Source organism: Ischnura elegans, chromosome 7 (genome assembly GCF_921293095.1).
Source record: "Ischnura elegans chromosome 7, ioIscEleg1.1, whole genome shotgun sequence".
In the NCBI taxonomy this organism is placed as follows: Eukaryota; Metazoa; Arthropoda; class Insecta; order Odonata; family Coenagrionidae; genus Ischnura; species Ischnura elegans.
Genome location: NC_060252.1, coordinates 13,471,242 through 13,496,055, shown reverse-complemented (window position 1 = coordinate 13,496,055; position 24,814 = coordinate 13,471,242). Strand labels below are relative to the sequence as shown.

Below are 24,814 nucleotides of genomic sequence, written 5' to 3'. Positions count from 1 at the left end.
TTCCTACACCCGTATACATAGAATGGACAATGAAGTAAACTTTTCTAGGAAGAATAATAATTAAGATTAATATTTAATAAATAATTAATATAGAATAATTATTAATAAAATAAGATTAACCATTACCTTTATCATTGTCTCTTCCATCATTACAGTTCTGTTCCAGAGGAATGTTACATGCTGGTCCATCCCAACCGTCATAACATCTGCATTCCCAAGCACCATCATAACCAAAACGGCATTGCCCATGCCCATTACAGCCATCAGGACATCCTTCCAGGGTGCAATGACGGCCGTTCCATCCAGACACACACAAGCATGTCCCATTTTTACATTGTCCATGGTCATTGCATCTGAAATAGCAGATAAGATAAACAGGTTAATGAATGATGAGAATTTCTAATATCGTCATCTTGCTCCCTAGAGGAAAGTTGGATGAAAATATTATCATGTAGAATTTATTTTTCAACAGAATTTGACTCCTTGATGTTACCTAGTCATCAAAATTTTGCACAAAAAGTAACTGCAGGATACTCCAATAATGTTTCTAATGTTACACATAGCAGGAAAGTTTTCACTGAATAATTTCAATTTCTTGTGAAAATGATAAATATCTAAATATAGTTTTGTTTATTGTAGGATATAAATTTGAAGCAATTTTGCAACCTTAGAAGGCATAAAAAAAATCATGATATTGTAAGGAGCAGGCATTTTTGGTGCAGCAAGACCCTATCTCTTGTTTACTCACCTTGGATCACATTGTTTCATGTTGCAGTATTCTCCAGACCACCCATTCTGGCACATGCAGGCATCACCAACACAGTGGCCATGAGGACCACAGTCTAAATCACAGAGTTCTGTAAAATATAATCATCATTGTCATCAAAATTAGTTGAATCTTCTATGATTTCATTTTCTGGAGACAAAAAGCAAATTCATGAGAACATACCTCTTGAACAGTCGTCGCCCGACCACATGGGCTCACACTGACATGACTGAGTATCGAGATCAAATTTTCCATGGCCTGAACAGTCTGGAAGACACTGCAAAGCTTCATTGTCTGTTTGGCTGCAATCAACCCCTTTCCATCCCTTCTTGCACACACATGTCCCCTCCACACAAAACCCATGCCCCGAGCAATTCGGATGAGGACAATCCACTGAAATTCGTAAAAAAACACTAAGTTACTCTTACTGGCTGGCTGGTTTGGTCAAATCTTAGGAGATAACCCAAGAAATTAAATCAAATTAATTGGATAGAATTCAATCTATCGTTGATGGTGCTGAAAAATAGAAAATACCACAAAAAATCTCTTCCCTTATCTTCTCAACCGACTCTTATCTTCCTTATCCCTCATCTCCCTTTTCTATTCCCTATTTTATTCTCTTATCTTCACAATCATCTCATGTGCATACATGAATGCATGAAAACAGCAGTGTTCTACTGAGCATAATATTGTAAGATTTTCAGATGATTATGAGAGTGTCCATGATTACTGAAAATTTTATTCTTTAATTTACTTTGAGCCCATAATCATTAGGTATTTTTCAGAAAATATTTAATCATAATTTTTTTGAGTCTTAAAATACAGGATAAAAATCATCAGACCTTCAAAATAAAAATCATGATATTCAACCTTAGGGACAAAGGAAAGATATGGACATGGAAGAGTGGCCCCCCCAAAATAGGTACTATGCATTCTGAACCTGATGGACAGGGTGAGATAGCCATTAATTGAGAATAATATGGTTCCTTCTGCATTAGCTCAAGTCCTGCCCTTGCTCTTGGAAATGAAAATGACGTTAAGGTTACATTTTCATTAAATTATCAGACTGGATTCATGAAAAGTTGCAAAATGTTTATATCAAGCCAATAGCACAAAATTTATGGGATAGATATTTTTGTAATGCTTCACATTTACACATCTTCAGATCGGAAACAGTCAGAAGATATTATACACAAAAATATTACTGCATTAAAATAAAATATATGTATGCATATTATATTTGCAATGATCCCTCCCTCGCTCAGCATGAAGAATGGTTTGGAGAGGTGAAGGTAGGTGAAAACACAGGTGAGTGAAATCCACTCATTTGGGATAGGGGGACAGTTTCCTTCCCTACACCACCTTGCACTTTCGAGGATTTTGGTTTTGGGGGTGTCTGAAGGCTTCACCCATCAAAATCATATTCTGCATAATTTTATGGGATCATCACTTTCTTTGTAAAAAAACTCACGGATTTTTTAATTAAAAAATGGAAAAACTTATTGGATAATTGCCAGACTTGAAAAAATATTGCTCTTATCCATAAGAGACATGTCATAATTAACGAGATGAAAGAAAACAAAGACAACCAGCAAGCTATCTATGGTAAAATCAGGCATTGTTTCTATGGGCATTCTATGGTTAATAGCAAAGCCAAATTTTGAGATGAGTTGAAACATATATTTGCCAACCAAAGTGTATGAATAACTGAGACGATAAATTATGCTCACCCTCTTCGCAGAATTTTCCCTTGTAACCACGAACGCATGCACACTTCCCATTGGTGCAATGACCGTGGCCATTGCAATCGGGGGCTTCACATTCATCATGCCGGAGGCTGCACTCCTTGCCTTTCCATCCTGGGTTGCATTGGCACTCTCCATTTATGTATTCACCACGTTGACTGCAGAGCACTGGGCAAACGCCTACAAACCATCCCAAAGCACTTTCCCATTTAGCATGCATTGCAATCTCCCAGACAGGCAGCATCTAACCACATATCTAGCAACATTCTCTTTCACATTTTAAAGAATGCTTTGAGGGACTAGAAATTACCATATTACTATGTGGACAATTAAATGCGTGAGCGAACAGAATTTTAAACTGTTTAACCTCTGATTGAAAAATTAGATTTAAGACCAATGTTTACCATTGTAGGATAATACAATATTATTCATGGTATTCGAAAAATTACAAGCACTGAGAGAAATTCTTTAGATAGCAACAAGAGTAATAAGTTAATGACTTTAATGCCAGTCCGTCACAAAATTAACTTTCCAAAATTGCCCACATTTTTCTATCATTTGAAAGACAGACATTCTATGCTCCCAGGTATAAATATGTACATGTATAAGCAATGGCTGTATTTCACCAAAAGTAGCACAAAAGAATGTCAACTACTTTAATGTTTATTCAAATTTTGAAATTGTATTAATGGCTATTATTCATTGGAGAATAATTTTATCAAAAATTTAACAGGTTTTCAATTTTATTAAAAAATTTAGACGACAAATTTTTATTGATAACTGCAAGGAAAACTTCCACAAATGAACTAATGGTTCACACAGCATAAAGATCGTATGAAAGAGATTATATAAGAAAATATTGGAATTTTTTTGTAAATTATTTTAAAATTAAAATGGATATTTTTATGTTATTAATTGGGTCAGAGATGGATGATTATATAAAGCTAATGATCATCAAGAGGAGGCTCATAAGCTCTTACTCAGGAAGTAATCAAAGTGGGTGATTATGCATCTTGATTAATATATGTTAATTTTTTAAAACTTTAATTCACATCATAATAGAACAGTGATGATATATGTAATTAATTAGATAATGGTGATTAGATTTATCGTTAAATTTCACTCAATATTTAGAGATAAATTGACCATTGAGATTTAGCCTGGAAATATGCACTGATATCTATTTTATCTGACACAGACTTTAACCAGACACACTATAGATGTAAAGTAACTAAGATTAGATGGCTCCTTAAAAACAGAAAATTTCTATTTTCTGGCCCAACATGCAAATGTTAGTACATGTGTATTGCACTTTTGAATTTCTGACAAGGTATGCATAATGAGGTAACAAGCCATGTTAAAGCACCAATGCAATGTTAAGGTTATAATTTGAGATCTAAAAATAGCATTTTTCTTGCAAGGTCAAGTCAAGAATTTGAATCCTGAAATGATCTCAAAATAATGAAAATGTATGGTGGACACTTACTCTCACTACAGTCTTCTCCACCAAAACCGGGATTGCACTGACAATGGCCAAGTAAGCATTCGCCGTTTCCATTGCAGCCATTAGGGCAATTCTCCGTCATGTCCTCAGCAATCATAGCCACAAATGTAACATCCTGTGGATCTCCATCATCGTTGTAGAGTGACAGAAACCAGTGACCTTGTTCCATATAATGGGTAACTTCCTTCTTTACATTAGCCTGTGGATGTAGAAGTTTGTAATGATATCACGGAGTATATTTCAAGTCACAAATATGTAAAGATACAACAATAGAGATACATGTGCTGCCGCCTTCTGCCATGAGCAATGAGCAGAGTTAACATCAGTGGCGAAACATATGGGTAATCTGAGAGAATGAAAAATGCATAAAAAGATTTTAATATATCCAATTACTCCTAACTCTTGAGCAACTAGAGTCCTTTGTACAGTCTTGGAGCAAAACCCAAAGTAGACAATATGGGACAGAGCAATAAAGAGAGTCTGATTCTAAATATGTAGGTATGAAAAAATGTCACTGATGGTTATTCTCTCAGAATATCATTATAATCACAGCCATACCTACATACTATTTGAAAAACTTTCTGATCATGTATTAGGGTTGTTTTTTTGGGGACTAATGGACTAAAATACCCACTTACATTCCTTTAGCTTTGCTAATGGCTATTATGGCTCTTCAAATGTGTATTAGATAATAGTTTATCAATATTTTTTCACATCTGAAAAGTACTTACTGATGAACCTCTCTTGTTTCTTGCTTTGAATCCACTTAATACTTCCAATAAGTCATATTGAGTGTGAGTGGGGAGAGCATTCCTTCGAGCATACACCCCTATGCTGGCACCCCTCGGAATGTTGTAGTCGAATTTCACATAAGCTGCTTCTGATTGGTAGAACTGCATATTCCAATAACCATACGGAGGAACTTCCTTGGATAATTTTTGCCCCAGTGATATTTGAGAGAAGGTTGTTCCATCAGGAGGAAAAGTCCTAGCTGGAAATGTTTTAGCTCCTAGAAAGTAAAGAGAAATGTTAGAATATTGGCTTTATAAAATGTCCATCCAACTAGTTCAATGTGATGGCGTAGAAAACTTGATCATATTCCATTGTAGCTAAGATTACTTTTATGTTAATTAGTGAGCCAAGTTACTTTGATGTTAATTTAAAATTGAATTTATAGTTCAAATTTGTAAGTACTATCATTAATCCCTCAGAATTATTTTAGCAAGAAGTGTGACGTCTCCTACGTAACAAACTCATCATCACTTATGTAAAAATATAAGTTTCCATTATAACCAGTGAGTACTAACATATAATTTAATATTTATTGCATTAAAAAGTTAAGGCTCTACTTAAAAATTATTTATTATTGAAGAAATATGTTCTTTCCAAGTGATTACTAGGACAACTCAAAAGCACTTTTAAGTCTTATTAGCCTGATTATAGAAGCCATTTATGCCAATATCTGATCTGTTGATTATTATATGAGCAAAATTTACAGCTATTGACATTGTTAGAGAAGCAATTTTTACTTAATATGAGTAAGGTAATTCATGAAATGGAAATAATTATGCACTTGGAATGAATTTTCAACCAAGTTGTAAATTCACACAAGAAAATTTCAAAGCATCTGAAAATAAAGTTTGGTACATAGGCTTTTAAATCGAAAGGGTAGGTAGTCAGTTAGTAAACCTACTGAACCATTCTAATAAGCATACTATTTGTTAATTGCATACTCTCTCACTGAATGAGCTGTTAAACAACTGAATGTGAACAAATCTCCATGTCATAATATTATGCGTATAGGAACAGGAATAAGTAAAGCTGAGCTATATAAAAAGAAATAAAATGTTAGGTTACATTAGATAAAACCTTAGTGCAAAACATGCATCCCATGCAGTGCAACAACCAGTAAGACAGCGCAGTGTCCCATAAGTTGTTTATTTTCCATGCATAGATGACTAAGAGAAGAAACCTCACCTTCAAGAATGAGGATTGGAGGCACAGGTGGAGGTTCACGGGTCACTGCTAACACTCCATCACAGCTCCCTTTTGTGGTAGCTGTTACTTCCGAAGAATTGGACTCTAAACCCTCTTCAGAGGAAGAAGAGGGACTCAGGACACCTACCGTGGGTAAATCATCATCAGCAAGTACCGTGGTGGTACTAGGAGATGATGAACTTATGGATTCCTCAGGTGTTGAAGTGGTGGACATGTTTACCAGAGGGTAATTGTCCAGTTCCTTCAAAAGAGGATCGTCCACAGTCCTTTCTATAGATGGTTCTATTGAACTTTCGTGAAGCTCATTGTGACTCTCAACCTCTTCACCTCCTGAACTGTCATCATACTTCGACCCTGGCTCACGCCAGAATGTATGGCCTCCTTCTGTGGTGTTTCCTGGAAGTAATGTCGCATCTGTTTTCAGTTTGTTATCCTCAGGAACTGGGTCATCAAGGCAGGGACAAGAACACTCACACTCTCCACCCCAGTAAGGTCTCTCAGGCTCAGGAGTGGAAGATGTCAGTTGGGTTTTCTTATTCACATCAGTGATTAGGTCTTGTGAAGCATTCTCACTCAGTCCAAGCAAGATGGAGGCAACATTCTGTGCAGGTGGACTTATGTCTATCCCTGCACTGTTGCCTTCACCATCCGTGGGAACAGACACAGAAAGGACGTAAACAGGTTGTGAAGGATGATGGCCAGGCAGAGCGTTCACATGGTCATCCTCTGTTGCTATGGTTACATTTACAAACACTCTTTTTGAATGTCGGGAGCCATTCAGTTCAGTAGTAAGGTCAAGCACATCCGTCTTGGGTAGCTTTGTTAGTGTGGATGCAGGTTTGGGGATCATTTTGTTGGAAGCCACTCCTAAATCAGACAGATTCGATTCAGCACTACTGGGGTTCCTAGTTTGGGAATCTTGGGTTACTTTGGAATCATGCTCAGGGCTCACATTGATAACATGCACGAGGTGCTCAGAATGTGGTTTCAAATTGGTTTCTATGTTAGGATGGGAATGATTTTCAAAGGAATTTACTGCCACTTTGATGGCTGATGCATTCTCAACAGAGAATTTTTCTCCTGTGTCGAGATTACTATCTAATTCTGTCCCACCATGAGGTGACTGAGTTGCAAATACCATTTCATCATCAGCTTCTTTCATGCTTTCCATCTGGTCATCAATATCAATATTTTTCTCCAAAAGGAGCAAATGCTCCTTGATCTCATTATTTAATTTATTAGCATCCGGACTGGTATTTTGTGTTTCCCCATTTCCTAGGCTTGGTCTTTGTGTGATAAAGTCTTCTTTCAAGTGTTCACTGAGAGGAATATCTCCTTTAGCTTCAAAATCTTCATGGGTTATTGCCCTCGCTGGAATGCCATCACTGAATGATGAGGGATGTGAGTGACTTGATCTATTATAGCTGTGAATGTGACTTATTTCAGAGGCATTCACCACATCTCTGAGTTCTTGATGAATATCTGCTGCATTTGCTGGCTTACTGTCACCTCCAAACATTTTACCCATCCAATCCCCATCAGAGTCACTGCTACCCTCGGTATCACTGGAGTCCTCTCCATCTGCATCTATTTGCAACATACTTTCACCTTCACCTCTATGAAAATTCTCAGGATGAGTCTCAGCAAATGCTGTTTCAACAGGGTTAGAATTATCTATTTCTGTGGAATCAACAGTTTCTGAGTCAGTTACATTTATACTTGCTGCCTGTGCAGAGGAAGAAGAATCAACAGGAAGAAGATGCTCCTCCACAAGGAAACTGTCTATAGGAGTGCTGTTTGGCTCCTCTAGAGATTCAGATATCTCAGATTCATGCACTACTTGTTCATTCTCATCATCATGCACAACACCAACATCTACTCCTAGTTTGTCTTTGCTAAGAGGAGGAGAGTCATGCTGGTTAGCATCTCTACGGATACGGGAATGAGGAAGTACAACGGTTGGGGGGCTTTCTAAGGTATTTCTCAGATCTGGAGGACCGCGAGAGTATTTACCTCCTGATGGTCTTGGCCGGACAGATGTGCGGTTCACCTCTGTTAACTTTGGGAATATGCTTGTGCTCTCACCCACAAGAACTGTACAAGCTTTGGCACTCTGATATGACCAAGTTAAGATATTTGTGGCTGAAAAATGGAAAAAAGAGATGTAATGTCTCCTCACATGCTAAAGAAAATAAATGAAACACCATATTCAAGAAATTTTATTCACCTGACATATAGATGACTGCAGCAGCAAGCACGACTGACAAGATGATGAACACAATTGCTGTACACTTCCATGTGCACTTTCGTGCAATGCCCTTCCTGAATTGGAACCTTGACTGTGGAAAATGGCTGGAGTTTGGCCGACGGAGGTTGTTACGGACGGGGAGAACTGGCACTGGAGTCCCAAATGGCAAGGAACATCTGGGTAGTGGACAAGTGGAGTGGTGGAAGGAAATATGAGCCAATGCACGATTGATTCCAATATTTTTAGCAATAAAATTTGCTCCGATCTATTGATGCCACTACTTACCTATCAGAATTCTTCTGGTTTTCACCTTTTGAGGGGCTACTACATGAGGAGTTGGATTTATAATCCATTGGAGAACTCTTTGGTACATCTGTAAAGGAGAAATCTACTCATCAGGCAATTAAATTTGTCCTATGAAAAATAGATGGATGGCCAAAAGTTCAACTATAAGCACTACATCCAAAAGGAATTATAATTCTACATTCTGCTTTCATTATTGATACTTGTGATACCACTGCAATGCAGTTTTCAGATAGGAATCCTAAGCATTCTTATAGTTTCAATGTTTTACTGCACCTAGGAGGCATTAACAAAAACATTCCTAATTTCCTTCTCTTTCAGATACATAAACAGTTGATATGACAACATATAAATCCACCAATTTTAAGATTCATTTAGTTATCGATAACTACTTTTTTTAGGCAACAATGAAATTCAAGCCAATTAAATTACATGAGGGATATTATAACGCAATAGTAAGCAGTGCCAGCTAAGCATCAAAGGCAGTTGTCTCATGGCCCTGGGGTTGGGGAGAACCTCGGAGGATTCCTAATAGTTTCCCCCCTTCTCTTGCCATTATATCCCACTACCATAGGCGGATCCAGGGGGGGGGCACGGGGACACGTGCCCCCCCCAGACCCTTAAAAATATGCTAGCTTTTTAATACGGGCCCATTATCATTTCGTTCGTTTTGCATAACAAGGTATCCTTGTGCCCCCCCCTGAACAAAATCCTGGATACGGCCTTGCTTGTGCCCCTCCCAGAAAGAAATCCTGGATCCGCCCCTGCCCACTACCATCTCTGAGGGGTTCCATTGCTTGTCTGACTGCAGGGCCCAAAGCGAGAATACATGACAGTGAATACATGACACTGATTATAAGCCCCTCATTGAAATGAATGGTGAGAGAATCTGCCAGTTATAACTTTGATAGGTGGTTATTTCCGATTAAAATGTAATGCATGATTTAAGTTGTCCTTCCTTCTCACCAGTTGGGATGTAAACGTTGCCGGAGGGGGTCCGGACTAGACATGAGGGTTCAAAATCCCCATCTCCGGTGCTGCCAATGCCAACACCTGTGGCACTGCGTCCGTTGTGGCGGCTCATAGCTGGATTCCTTGGAGGCACCTCTGGTGGCAGAGCACTATCCAGCAAACAACCTGAAGGCAAAAAGGATTTTAAAAATGAATTAAAAGAAATGAATGAATTAAAATTAAAGATTAAAAGTACAGGATTAAAAGGAGAAAAGAGATACTGAAAAATTATTAATACGATTTATGAGTTGGAACTGACAGGTATTTTTTGTAGAGGTTCATTGAATTGATCTACTGGCAGAAGATATATTGTAATAGATTCATGTAGGGGAGTATCCCTCATCACCCTTCGATGGTCCAGTTAAAGCAGAAAATCTCCTACTATATGATCAGAAAAGTAACACAAATTCGAGATACTGCCATCTCCTCAGTACTGGAAGTAATGAATCGAAATCATGATTGGAAACATACTAATGAGATTATATTGGCAGCAATGTAAGTCATAATATATTGAAAGGAAAGGAATCGTTGGAAAAACTGACATACGAAATAAAATATTGTGGATGGTAGGTACACTTTTCTCCTCATATATATGACAATTATGAACGATAAAATTACTGCCAAAGTCGAATAATACACAAAATTGTTCAAATTTAAATGGAATGCTTTCAAAAACTTGAGTTAAATGTATCCGGCGCACCCACTTCAATTTGTCAAATGTTGGTCCAATTCCATGCTGTTTTGAAGGAAAAACACGTTGAAATTACGTCAAACATCGGGAAAACAATGGATGAATTAATGAATTATTTCCCGCGGCAGCACGTGCCAAACAAATACAAGCGACGTTTACGGTCGCTTAATTAAGTATCATTTTATTCATCGAGTAGAAAAACTTTGTCATTCTTCCCCAGTTCTTCGAAGCACCATTCATTTAAGTTGATTGCAAATTCAAACAACATGCCATTGCCTGAAGTGACGGAATAGAAATAAGGACGAAACATAACAAAGTTCATCAGCAATTCGCACCTCATACCTCTCTACTTACTTAAACCGTTCGGCGTGAGAGAAAAACGCGCGAAGGGCAACACGTTATGCATGTACGTGCGTGCGATGCCAATAAATTAATCCTCTGGTGTTTGTGCAGATATTTATTCACCATTTACATAGCGGAGGCAGCGCGCCTAGGTCGATTAAGCCGCGGGTGGGAATAAAGGCTCGTATAAAATCGCGAGGCGGGCGGGAAAGAGCTCCAGCGGCAGGCATTCCATTCACGGAAACCTTTTACCTCTTCCCTCATGCTTTGGGCGCGAAATGGAATGCTCATTCGAGATGAGCGTTAAACGAGTGGGCGTTGCGTGAATGAACTAGCTGAGCGACGCGACGGGGCCAACTTCCGAAAGTGCTGTCTTTCTCTCTCTATCTCTCTCCTTCCTATCACTGTGACCCACGGGGCTTTTGAGAGTAGGTAGGTAGTTATCCCCCTCTTAACCTGCAGTGTAGCGGAAAGAGTGGGAGTTCGAAGGGGGTAACAATAGGCAAAATAAAGCGCCGTAACGCACCCCGTCGCCGGTGAAAAGTTTTATTTTTTTTAATTCTTTAAATACACACTTTTTTTTATTTTTCAACGTTCTCTTTCCGCCCACCGGGCTAATGCGACGGGGTGAGGGGCAAATGGAGAAAAGTAATTAACGAAATCGCTTCCTCATAGCACACACGCTCCGCTCACAAACGAGCCTTTTCCACTGGAAGAAGAGGGAGTGAGAAAAGAGAGACAACAGAATGAATTCACCATTAGTCGGCACGTTTTGTGGTCGAACGGTCGACATCGGGGTGTTCTTCATCCTCGCTCAAGTTTATGTTTTTTTTCGGGAAACCTCCCGGGTCAGTTGGTCCATCTCCTCCGTTCTAATCCACATTATTCACCGGGAAAGCCTGACAACATACATCCTCTTGATCTCACTCGACCTCCCGACTCTTCAAGGAGGTAGGCTCGCGACAGCGCGATTCAAAACAAATAATTCACTCAATAAATATGGAAATAAAATTTCGCTATCACGGATGACATTCATCGAAGTCGAAATGCTAAATTAAGGGTTGAGGGGATTTTGAAAACGAAACCCTTAAATTATTAACTGCATCATGTGTAAAAGTAACCAAAAAATACGATATTTACAGGTGCCCAGCTTCTACAAACCTCTGTGTTTTAATATAGTATAATTAATTTTATTTTTCTTCGAGTGCACATGTGATAAATGGGCATTCTGCAAGGTCCGTGCATTCCAGTTCAGATTATTTGATTTTTCAAACAAAAATGATCAATGCTTTTGTGGTCGCGAAATGAAACTTTATCTGCAATAGCTTGATTCCATGCAGGAGTGTATTAACTGAAAAATGATTCTTCCGCCAGGGAGCTTCAACCATGAGTAAATATGCCTCACGTTCATTCCCGTGCAATGCCGCATGGCTGGAAATGAAATGGTAGTAGAACTTAATGAAAAATTGAGAAATTAAAAATTAAGTGGGAAAAGTTGGAATTTTGCGGCCATATGAAACTGACGACAATGAATAGATCATTAAGGGAAATTTTACAATGGCCTCCAGTCTAGGGGAAACGAAGATCCGAACAGAAGAGTTAAAAGGCCCATGATGAGGAAGTTCGGTGTAGAGGAAGAACAATGTATCCAGCTCCAAAAATGGCAGAGTGGGGATCGGGAAACGTGGCAGAGCATTATCAACATATTTTTCAATATCAGATGAAATATTTCGAGGGATACTGTTGCCACGCCCACTCGCACAGCAATTTAAATATTCATGCGTCGCTAGGGAGCTAAATGAAAATTCTCCCTATTCCATTCATGAACACACTTCAAGGGAGACAATCCGTTGGATCCAGTACCAATATCCTCAATGAAAATATATATTAGAGTTTAAAATCTCTGCTGTGGTATAATATATCGGCGAAGTTTGATTAAAAACAAAAAAAATTGAAATCGACCGGGAAGGTGAAAAGATTGGTGACATCATCATAGCTACTATCATCAAAACTACTTGGGTGATAAAAATAGATTTTAAACGCAGAGAAAGACTGTTATTTGCATTCAAACTGATTGAAATGATAGCGCAGAGCTTATACATGTTTTTGAATTAAAACGAGCATAACTTGATATTCAGAGAGATAAGTGTAAATAGCGTAGGCACGCAACTTGATGCCATGCAATGATACTGATTACCGCAATCACCTAATGCAGCATTGCGGTTACGAAGAATATTTACGGTACGTTGCTACTGGGTGACACAAGCCGCTTTTTGTGATTCTGAGCGAAATTAGAACACGATTCTCAGATCGTTGCCATACGCACAAAATCACGTACTCTCACACTAAACCGTGCATGACATTTTAACCACAGATGCGGATCTTAGGCACCCACAGACACGCAGAAAAAATAACTTCGGATTAAGCATGGAAACAGGTATTAATGATTTGAGGAGGTAAATTAGCTTTAGTTTTTGAAACCAGTCTGATACAAATGTGGAGATTAGTTAAAAAATGGCCATCAAAATCCGATGGGAGCGCTGTGATAATTTAAAGGAGCGAGATTGATAGAGAGTCATTACAACAAATTTGTTTACATCAAAGCTCATTAAAAACTGGTTGAACAAAAATTAACTTGAAGAAGAAGGATCTGAAACAAAAAGAGGAGACATGCAAGGTAGGAAATTTACAATTTAATTTTTGAAAAGTCAAATTCTTCATGGTTTGTGTACAATTCTACGCTGAAAATTTTTATCATTTTTTATAGTTCGCAATTAAACACGTTGTTTTCTATCAAAATTAATTTTTTATTAAAAAAAAAACTGTTGCAGCATCCCCTGCCAAGCGCCCTCATCGACAGCGTGCGGGTGCGTAACATGTGAGTGCTGGTGAAGGTGTGGGGGAAAAGCCTGGGGGCAAAAGGAGAATTCGTTGGGGTGCGGGTAGTAGCGACCACGTCGTTTTTGGAAGTCAAATGGGGGAGGCGAGGATGGTGGCGTGGGGGAGCGAAACAAATCGTTAATCGGGCTTTTGCGGTATAAATCAATATGCGGTGGGACGACCGCGGAACCGCCGAAACTTGAAAACGCGGCCTTGTCGCACGAGCCCACCTTACTTAGCTCCACCTCACCTCGTGCTTCATAACTTCCTCTTCTTCTATCTGATAGGGTTTTACATTGAGCCAGTTGCGACAGTTTACATTATTTCCCCTTCAATCTTCCGTGTGGAGACTCCTCTCGTCTTCGACCCATTCGCGAATTGAATTAAGGTTCATGGCTCGGATCTCTTTCCGGACAATTGATTACATCCAAGTAAAATTATGCCATTGAGTGCGTTTAAAAATATTATCAAGGATTCCCCTCTGCACACCGCGATGTAGTTGGTGCAAAGTTTCCGGAGCGGGTTAAAAATGTTGAATGCATTATTCAGGGTACACTGCGTCCTTGTTTTTTGGACAAATGCTTCTCCCCGCGTCGCACGAAATTTTGCTTTAAATTGGGTGTATTAATTAAAGAAACCTATTAACATTCGTAAATAATTCAAATAAAATATCAATTGAAATAAATTAGAGGCAAAATTAAAACGAAAACATTTGATTATTGTGTTGAAAACTAGTAAGATTGCTGTTATACGAACTTATTGAAATTTTTGTGGGCCTGAGGGAGGTATTATTTCCCCCAATAGTTACGCCACAGGTTACTCCTGAATTCCACGAGCCGTCTTCTGGTCAAAGTGCTCGAGGTTGAGATTAGAGTAGGTAAATCGATTCAAGTATTTCCCATATAAATACACAAACCACTCGAAGAAAGAATATTTAATTAATGAGAACATATGAGGAACAGACATGAGTAGAAGCTGGGTAGCAGTAAATATAGCAGTTTTTGTATTTTTTACACGTAATATTCGGTCTCTTTACGAGTATTAGGGTGTAGAAAGAAATATTTGATGAATTACACAAACGTTTAATAATAATCAATCGCTTGGAACGAATGCTGGAATGAATTATTGGTATTTTTTTACGAGTATTAGGGTGTAAAAAGAAAAATTAAAGTAAATTTCAAAAACAATTAATACAAATCAATCGCTTGGCACGAATACTGGATATCGTTAGGAGTTATTGTGATGCTAGACAGGAATAGTGAATGTAAAAAACATCGATCTAGACGCATAGCAAATAGTGTCTACCACCATCTACAGGCAGGCCGACAAATGAAGTCTACATACCTCGATGGGCATGGCGTCGCGCAGACAGCCTGCGGCCAAAGGGAATTCGGAATAGGGTTGCGAGGGAGTGGGTGAGAATTGGAAGGGTTGCGGGCCACCCCTTTTACCCTTCCCCGATGTCGCCGCAAGGTGGTCGCAACGTGACATCCTCGCCCTAATGATCGGAAGAAGGGTGTGAGTTTTAAAATGATTCCGCTTCCGTCGCCCGGGGCGGCTGAGGGACCGACGCCATCGGGATGGGGAAACAGACACTGGCGAGTGCGGGGAAGAAAACGCAAACGACAGTCGACAGGTGGCGACGATGGGCTCGTACCACTTTCCTCTGAAACTCTAAGTCGCGATTAATATGAAGAATTCGGTAGATTTAAGAGAGAGGCAAAGAAGGACAAAATGTTCCTCGTTCAAATATCCTCTCCTTTGTTTTCATAAAATGAAACGCTAAATTTACCGCCCATATTTCAGTTGGTGACGTCATTAGAGTTCCAGATCGTTAATTCGCTCGGGTAGAACCGCCGATAGAGGGAAAGAATCGCCAACCAGAGTGTAACACAACAACGAATCACGGATCACTCTAGAAAGGAATCGAGGAGGTGATCTGCCCGGCAGGAACGAATGACGTGATCAACTTATCTGCAAAAGGGCCGTTAATTTAAAGTTAAGGCCGTCGATTTTTCGCGACGAACAAATCAAGAAGCAGGCGACAGATTGAAAAACGGAAAAATGTGGATCTCTCTTCACTAACCAAACTCCATCGAGCAAAATAAAACTATCGAACGGACCTATTTAAATACACCAAAGGATGAAGTTCGCCATGAAAAAATATTTGACTTAGCCGGGATTCGAACCTGGATCTACCGATTACACGGGCTTTGCACCCGTGATCGTGACTGCGTACAAAGTCACTTGTTACTGCAGTGCTTTGGACCTATTTAAGTTGAAACTATGTTATTACCTCCCTCCAGACAACGATTGGCAGTGAAGTGGTTAGCGCCCCTCACCATAATCCTCGCAGACCTCGGATCGAACGCCAGCCCAGTCACAGTATCATTTTCAGCGTCATATATCACCATGAAGAACTCACATCTCAAGGATTCGGTCCTCGAGGATTTTTCCGATCTCGTTGCTACATACAACAACCGCCCTTGAGGGCCGGGTACAATGATACCATCCGAGGTTCATTTGATTAAGCTCCATGTTTTCAGGGACGAGATAGTTGGTAGGGTTTACTACTTCCATTCCAACTCTGTTTTGTACGTGACACCATCACGTGAACTACATTTCGACATGCTCCTACCCTTAGACCTATCCGATATGGGAACCCCTACAGGGAGTAATAGGTAATTACTCCCGCCAGTGCTGCTATAGGTGTCATAGGAACGCACAAGCCTTTCCACTGCGAAAAGGATGTAGCCCAAGGTGAATTGAAGAGGGAACTCCAAGCTAAAAGGAGAGACGGGCCGAGGTGATCGGAAAGAAATCCTCTATGTAAATCTCTCTTTACCGACGGAGTACTTCTCTAATAATAATAATCTCAAGGATATTTAATGTTGAAATTATGGTCAGTGACATCAAACAAAAAAAGTGGAACCCACAAGGTGAAATAAGCATTGAGTAAGCCCTTGAAAGAATGGGAAAGAAAGCCATTTCATTAAAAGTGTGGGGGATCTTGATTCAAATCAGGTCGAGACACTGGATTCCTGGATCCTCTTGGATTATTGCATCTTCACCAATGATTGAGCTGCTTGAGTAATGGCAAGTTGTGCCCATAAAAATAATTCCTTGACCCAAATTCTATTCCCAGACTAGTTTTTATAGCTCAATGATGCTCAATGACGCAACGATCGGTACGATAAAACTCCCTGTGGAATTAAAAACTTCTATATTTTACTCCATCTTTGGTGACAAGTGATATTTTGACTCACGGCAGCACGTAAGGGTTGTTCGACTGGGTGAAAAAACGCAGGAGCACAGCCAATGTCCCATTCATACGAGCTTTTGAAGCAAAATGATCCACGTAAAGTTTTCACATACAGTTAATTAAATTTGGAGAGGTTGCAGGATCAGGCGATTTCGTAATGACGTGCAGACGAGGTTCGACTCAAAACGCCGCCTAAATCAGTCAGTGGAGTGCATAAATTATTTCTGTATGACCGAGCGCCACTTTATCGCGAGTGCTTTATGGATGGGCTCTCATTTTATGGCCGCACACCCTCCGTTAAAATAAAACTGGGATGTATCGGCGTCGAAGTTTTTACCTCCGCCGAAACAAAATAAATAAAACGTCCCTCTCCTCATTTATAAGTTTTGCCCTGCCTATCGGAAGTTTACGCCGTTCCGCCTTCTTTTTTTTCTTCGCTAATTTAACGATTTCGGGGGCAGGTTACGACGGCGATATAAATTTTGCGATCATCGGCCTTCCGAGTGGCCCGTAAATGGATCAGCAGACTACACTCCCAGCATGGCAATAATCGCCTCTCAGGAAAGAGACGAAAAAAAAAATCACTCTACCCACGTAGCTCGATGGGGTTCTTGCACGTATCTTTTTTCAGGGATGTTATTACAGCATCCATTAATCGTTTTTCACTTTCGGCGCTACCACTACATCATACGCTTTAATCCGGCTCGTACCAGTCGACAAAGTCACCTTATTCACACGTCGAGCAGTATCAAGATGGTTGCCTTCAAGTTGCATCGACCATCAATGTCATCTCGCACCTTCCATTGGTATTATTTTTACAATAAAATAATGACTTGGTGATGTTCCCGTGTTTTTAATATATATTCAGGTGAAAAGTACTCATATTTTAGTTGAAAGACGTGGCTTGTCTAACTTTACGGTGTTTCATTTTGTCACAAAGGCTGTGCTAAATAATGCAGTTAGTTGAAATCTGTGAGACAGTATCCACACGATAATTTCCACTTTTTCTTCCCTATGCTACACGAGTACATATTAGGTCACTTCCGAAATTGAGGAACGGCTTTTTGTTATTAACGGTATCCGGTGAACGTTAAAAACGCTGAACTGAAAGGACACTAAGACATCTGAACCCAGAATGCATTCAAAAGGATAAATGTGTTCGATGACCATCGCGATGGAGGAATGCTGATTTATGAGCGTAATATTTTTAAATATCCTATTAATTTTTTTCTGTGAACTGAGATTATGATGAAAAATATACTTATTGGATAAGAAGGTACCTCACGGAATATGACAGCGAATCTCAATAAAAGAGTTGTGTGTGTACCTACTTCGGATGCAGGATGCAAACGAGAGTTTATCTGCACCAATGGCGGCTTGAGCGCTCGCCGCCATAATGCGCACGCTGAAAGAATTTAAATGACTCCGCCTCATCGTTAAGCTGAATGCGTAACCAATTCATATGGAGAGAGCTATGATTCATCCCTGGCGAATTATAAACACCTCTCTCTCTCTCTCTCTCGATGTCTCTCAATTAAGGGCTGGTGGGTCAGGCACCAAAGGTCGTTAAAGCCTTAAAATGACGACCAATTAGGCGTCGCGTCGCGTGAGGTGGTAGAACTCAACCTGCCTACTACGAACGCTGCGCAACATTTATTTGCCTAACGGACTCCTATATTATCCTCAAACGAAGGCTCCAACCACTAACGCCACTACAAGTGTGATAGAGAGACGACACTTATTGCCTTATCCACAAAAATCTATCGGTGGATGACGGGGCGAATTTAATGGCGACTGAAACAGACGAAGCGAAGGTCCTTAAGGGGTGGACGTCGACCGCTAATGACCTAAGTTAGCGTAATTTAGACTACTCAAATTTCATACCATGATGGTAACTCCATAAAATCAACTCCAATGCAGTATATTTTCCCGTAAAGTTACAATAATGAAGGCGTTTTTGAGGGTATACATAGAAAAAAGGCTATTTTTAACGTAAAAAAATATCTTCAACTATGAGTAATTTGGACGTAGATGTATTAATTTGTTCGAAATAGTATAATTAGAGTTATTACCGAAAAGCGACCAACATAAGTAATTAGAATGTTTTCAAATCAACGTTTTCGATTTCAGATACTGCGTTTATCTCACGTTACCTTTAGAAAAATATGGGTTTATCATACATGTATCGACGAAAGATGGTCGCCAATTCATTCGCAAGGGTAGAGCAAATAACAATTTAAAAACACTGAGAAATAATTTTAAATAGAGCTGGAAAGAATTATTTCATGCAACAATTCGATGATGGAAAAATAATAAAAAACTTGAAAATTTATAACAGAAAATCTGCTTATCTTTTCTTGCAGTTTCAGCACCACTTCCCCATGGCATATTCACAGATACATACGAACATTTCAACCCAATGCCTCGTTAAATTCGCCCACCGTCGACGCACTAAAAATGTACCGTCATTTTTTCACACAATAGCATTCGAAAACTTGAAGTTCGACAAAATTTTCCCATGTTCCCCTTAATATTCCTGTCATAGCAGATACCTCCTGTGAGCAGAAATTTGCGCAAGATGACCTACTTAAAAACAAGTTAAAAAAATAATTAATCCTCAAATTTTCGTGACTTCAGCACTTGAAGAAGAATGAAAATATTTATTTTAAAATGTGACTATCTCAGCGGGGTAAAACCAAAGCCAATGAAAGAAATACTCCGTAAGAATGTGCAGACGCAACACCATAACACGTGTTTCATATTTTTGCTTTTTAGTGACACTCCGCGTGAATTTTACGGTGAGAAAACCCTAGGAAAGCGGCTCGATACATCAAAGTTACCAACATCCAACCCCCCCTTAAATTCCACCAACGAAGAGGTGTAAAGATATGTGATTTTACCGCATGCCGGACGACTCAAACTTAGCTTCGGCCGAGGCAATTGGAGCATAAAAGGATCATCGTCCACCGTTTCGCCACGCAGAAAGTTATCACTCTGCCAGAGATTGGGACGAGAACTTCATCGATAGCTCATCGTGTGTGATGCGCAAGTTCAGAAGGCTCCTAAACTGTCGGAAATGAGACGGGAGACCACTGGCTCGCTTTATATCGCGAGATGTTTCTGAAACGCTGAATGAACCAGCTCAAGGCCTTATTATAAAATGTACTGTGAAATTATAGGAAAAATTAACAATCAATATAAATTCGGTTGTGCAGAAAAATCAGCTCCATTGCTACGGGAAATTTAAAAGAAGAATTTGCATGGAATGGGCGCAATCAATCAATCTTCCGCAGAATTATAATCTCAAACTGCCGAACACACAATGCATTGAAATTGAATTGAGTTACCATTAGCCGCATTGATCGTTTTCTTTTCGTCGTTACTTCTCATTCATATTATGTACACGTTATTTTTCGCATAAATGTAACAGTGGCAGGCTATGTGCAGTGATGCAATGACATCCGGATTTAATGAAAAAGATCGATGGCAATTTTTCACGAACGCATTGTAGTCACTTGAGAATGACCTGAGGGTCGAGACGCGTCGCACATTATTCACTAAATCAGTGGATAGTTGCCATCTATCTTTTTAATTAAAATATTTTCACCTTAGGTGTCTCCTTCGATGATTAGCGGTTACAACTCACAAATCATGACCGCGGAGCGCTTGAAAAAAATGAATACGGCAATGCAAGTTTGACATTTTCACGCTAATTTTCCCATTAATTCAAAATCGACCAAACCCCACGCTAATTTATGCGCTATTTTTTTATAAACGTCACCATTGAAGTATGGTTTCTTGAATCTCACGCTAAAATCGCCATACGGATAAATTTATTGCCAATTTTTTACTGTGATTGATTGGGGCAACTAAAGCTCCTTCGACAAATACTGTTTCATAAAAATATGTTTATATGTCGTTCGTGGTTTAAATTTCCGGTGAAGCAAACACGTAAAAAAGACATTATTATTGCTATCTAGGCGCAGCAAAGGCGTAACTTCACAAAATTATCTACTGGTTGGAAGATCATTTCTCTGAACACTTTTTGTAATTTATGTAAACCTGCCTTCATGCGAAAGTTCAGGAGGCTTCACAACTATCGGAAATGAGACGAGGGTGGTCGGTGGTTTGCTGTACTGAGTGGGATGTTTCTGAATCGCTGGAAGAACCAACTTACGGAGCTCCGTCCCCTCTCTCGCTTCACTTGGTTCCGTCCTCCATCAGGGCCTAACTCAAAATGGCCAGGGACCCCCATCCATCACGGGGGGTGACCTGATTTTTTCGCCTCCGGCCAAGGGGCGGGGATGGCGAGGGGCATAAAAGTAAGACCGACGAAGGGCTCGACTGGGAATGCAGGACGCAGGACGACCCCACCGCTTAATTTTTCTCCGGTTCAACGAGGCTCTGCCTCAACGCCAATTACGCTAAAATATTTTTTTGACTTTCCAGCAAAAAAACTTGCATCCGAGCAAATTACCTCAGATATAATTAATTCGCTTTTAAAATGAATGCACCCTTGGATAAATTGTTGAAAAAAGGAGTTTTCAGCATTTAACTTTCTAGAAAATTTTTACTTTCCATAGAGCTCGGAGAAACGATCATCCTGATTTAATTTTCAGAAGAATATATATCAAAACAGAAAAAAATATCAAAATATATCAGAACTGGTTCGGAAAATCAATTTACGATTTGAAAACCAGAGAAGAATAAAATACCGTGTAGCAATGAAAATAGACATTCCTGTTTTTGTGTACATAGCTTGCTAACCAAGACACAAGTAGCTAGTAAAAACTAAATAATCTTGATTAGGACAACTAACACTCCTTTGACAAATACTATTTCATGAAAAATTAGGTATATGCTATTCATGACTTAAGGTTTTGCTTTCTGACGAAGTAAGCACATAAAAACAGACATCATTATTGCTATATCCTCTCAGCAACGGCGTAACTTCTCAAAATCACCCCTGATCCTACCGCCTGGAAGATCATTACTCGGAACACTTTCTGGAGATCCAACCCATCCTCTACTTTGGCCGCCTAACTCGACTCCAAACGATAGCAGACGGGAGGTGTGAAGCGGTGAGGAACTTATGAGCGACCGTAGGGAGGTGTATTATAAAGTGGCATGAGTTTAGGGAGGAAGGGAAGAATGTTAGCGAAGTGGGAGAAGGTGGAGGGCTAAGGATTAGTTGGGGGCCCGAGGGTGGAATCAGTAGATGGTGCGGAAAACGGCGAGGACGCGCTCCTGGGACGCTGACCCAGGTCATAAAGGTCATTCCAGCGTGATCGCCCGACCGTGAAATTGTCCTCGTCCTCCGTGGACCCGTCCGCCCCCGTCCAACCTTTTCCGGCCCGCCTCTACTTTAGGATGGCTGGCCAATCTCACTTTCTATCAGCTTCCCGTAATCCCCAGAGCGGGCTGGAGGGGGCAAGGTGCATAAACAGCGGAATCTCATAAATCTGGCCTTCTACAGGACCCAGCGTCACTACGCTTTTTTCTCTTTTTTATTTAGAACGCAGAGTTATTTTATGTGGGTCGTGCGTGAAAGTCCAGGGAAAAAAATATATAGGCAGGTGTTGCATCCGTCCACTTTTTGACGAGTTTCGATCGCAAAAGAAATAACAGCAAGCGGAATAAATATTTCAAAAAGTGGTAACGAGTTGTAGTAGCACCAGCTGACGAAGAATTAGTAAGTAAACTCCCGGACAAAATAATGTACCACCTTCGTGCGGTGAAAGGCGGAACTTACCCCGAAAATTGTGTCTCATAGGAAGTGGCAACTCTGAGCCCACTGTAATCAATGCGCAAATTATAAGTATTCTCTCGATAAATGCTACTTATGGTCAAGGCGAATGATTTTTCCTCTGTGGATTTTTCGCACTATTTGTGCATTGCGGGTGACTCCGTAAAAAGTTATCACCGTGGCTAGTCCCGGTATACTTTCATATGCTACTTATAATTATTTCAAGATGGAATAGACGTTGGCCCTAAATTAATACGTACAAATCAAACTCCCGATCGAGTTAACATCCGGAAATTCTCCCGGAAAAAAGCTGTTGTAAAAGCGTTGCTGAAGAGTGAGGAAACATGAAGATGCCCCCATAGGTCCTAGGGCGTGCTTCCCACTTTCTCTTCCCATATATTTTCCACTCTCTTTCTCTTCAAGTACGACAAGAGAGAAGGGGAAGAGGAGTCTAGGTGGAAAGAGAGATAGAGCATGCGGAAATTGGAAAAGTTGGAATTGAATGCGGAAAGGTGAACTCCGAAAGACAAGAGGAGAGGAAGTGTGTTTATAGGGAGAGGGTGTGGGACGTAAAGGGAGCACTGTCGGTTCAATATGTGACGAAAGTAAAACCGTGACACCCTATCATGTCCCGGCGAAGAAAATATCGGAACAGAGAGAGGAACTTTTGCCCAACACTTCATTTACGAAATCGGAAATTGAAAAAGATGGGAGTCTACCGACGCCTTGGGGTCCTGTACGTTTTCCTGAGACACCAAAGCATCGAAGATACCATCCGCTAAACACGTTCTGAAGGAATAAAATGCTTTCATCTATGATAAAACTTTATCATAGTGAGACAAATATTCTGAAACAAAATAAATACACTTTCAGCAGTATTTTTATCTTACACGGAAAACAAAATAATAAATGAAACATTTTCAATAATCATGGTAACTTCGCTTCAAAAATAAGTTTCACATTAGAAGGAAATCGATAAAATTACGGCAGTAATGTTTTAACTGCATGAATTATCATTAAATAACATGTGTGCATATTTCATATTGTTAGGATGGTTCAATTGTACCGGATAAACCTGGTTTAAAAAATAAAATCAGAAATGAGAATGATAAATCAGAGAAAGAAAACAATATAAGAACCACCATGTCGACTTTGATCTTCGATATTTACAGTGATATTAAATTTTACAACATAACCGAGACAATCGGTTTGCCCTGTTTCCAGGTATTGGCGACCTCTCTTTCAGTTCCCACACCTTCCTCATTCTCCTGAATTGCCTTTTCACTTCTGCTTGTAGCCCTGTGACGATTTCAATGGCTTTATCTCTCATCTTAACAATGAGTATTATTTCATAGGGAATATATTTGGAGGGAGCGATGGACACTGGCTTGAGAAGTGATCAAAGAAGGCTTTTTGAGTTCAGTTCTCAGACTGAGGTAGAGGAGCGAAGGGCAATAAAATGGTTGCATGCGATAAACGGTCTAGTGAGTCCTCGGAACATCTTTCCCTGTAAAAGATGTGCCTCGGGAAAGAAAATCACAAAAGGTTTGGATTATATGACATCACGGCGATACGTAATGAAGAGTGCTAGCTGTTCTCATGCGTAAAGTAAGGCGAATAGCGAAGATGAGAAGGGAAATTCGCTCATTCCTATGTATGATGGATCGACTGGGTATGCTATCGATCTGATTTAATCTCTTAAATAAGACGATGGAGACCTTGCAATGAAGAGGATTTCGCTGTTTGACAAGTCGGACCCCGCGAAACGATCATAGCTACCGAATAAATTTGAACTTGACAGATGGTGGGCTTTTACCAGCTATAGACTAATAAATTTACAAGAGTGAACATGTCTGACTTTCAGTGAGAAGACGAGTGGTGATAAGTCTTGGGTGAGCTCTACCCGCACTTATTCAAGTAAACATTCGTGTTGAATCACTGGGGGGGGGGGGGGGGGTGAAAATTACATCAGCACATTCGTTTTTGCACACCGACTTCGATTTTAAAGTTCACAGGAAAAACTCACCCCTATAGAAACTATCAAGATGCGAATCACTGCGTATTAGACGAATGTACAGTCCGATCAAGACTTGGCGCTTAAGTCTAGCGAGTGGAGGGGAAATTGCCTGTGGTTGCAACTTATTAGGGGAGGGGAAGGAATCGCTTCGAACTGAGTCAAGCATAGGGCTTGATATGAGTCAAGTAAAAATATGTAAATTCCCATGTAAAAATGGCAATTTTAGCCGACTCACCCATGCCCAAAACCGAAGTCCGTGCCTCCAAGTATAACACGGACTATAGAGCACACTCACCTCATT

The 24,814-nt window shown here is 39.9% G+C and overlaps 1 protein-coding gene across 3 annotated transcripts in view; it reads right to left on the bottom strand.

Moving 5' to 3' along the window:
• LOC124162914 (teneurin-m) overlaps positions 1–24,814 on the bottom strand; it is a 343,415-nt gene that overhangs the window by 15,917 nt on the left and 302,684 nt on the right. Inside the window, exons 2-12 of one of the 3 annotated variants that reach the window (XM_046539642.1) lie at positions 9,531–9,701; positions 8,547–8,649; positions 8,241–8,437; positions 8,027–8,155; positions 5,993–6,409; positions 4,747–5,024; positions 3,998–4,214; positions 2,497–2,691; positions 950–1,159; positions 749–857; positions 127–353 (exon numbers count right to left, since the gene is read on the bottom strand). In XM_046539642.1, coding sequence (XP_046395598.1) covers positions 127–353; positions 749–857; positions 950–1,159; positions 2,497–2,691; positions 3,998–4,214; positions 4,747–5,024; positions 5,993–6,409; positions 8,027–8,155; positions 8,241–8,437; positions 8,547–8,649; positions 9,531–9,701 — 2,253 coding nt within the window. The remainder of the gene's footprint in view (positions 1–126; positions 354–748; positions 858–949; positions 1,160–2,496; positions 2,692–3,997; positions 4,215–4,746; positions 5,025–5,992; positions 6,410–8,026; positions 8,156–8,240; positions 8,438–8,546; positions 8,650–9,530; positions 9,702–24,814) is intronic. The other 2 variants (XM_046539643.1, XM_046539644.1) reach the window with 2 other exon arrangements.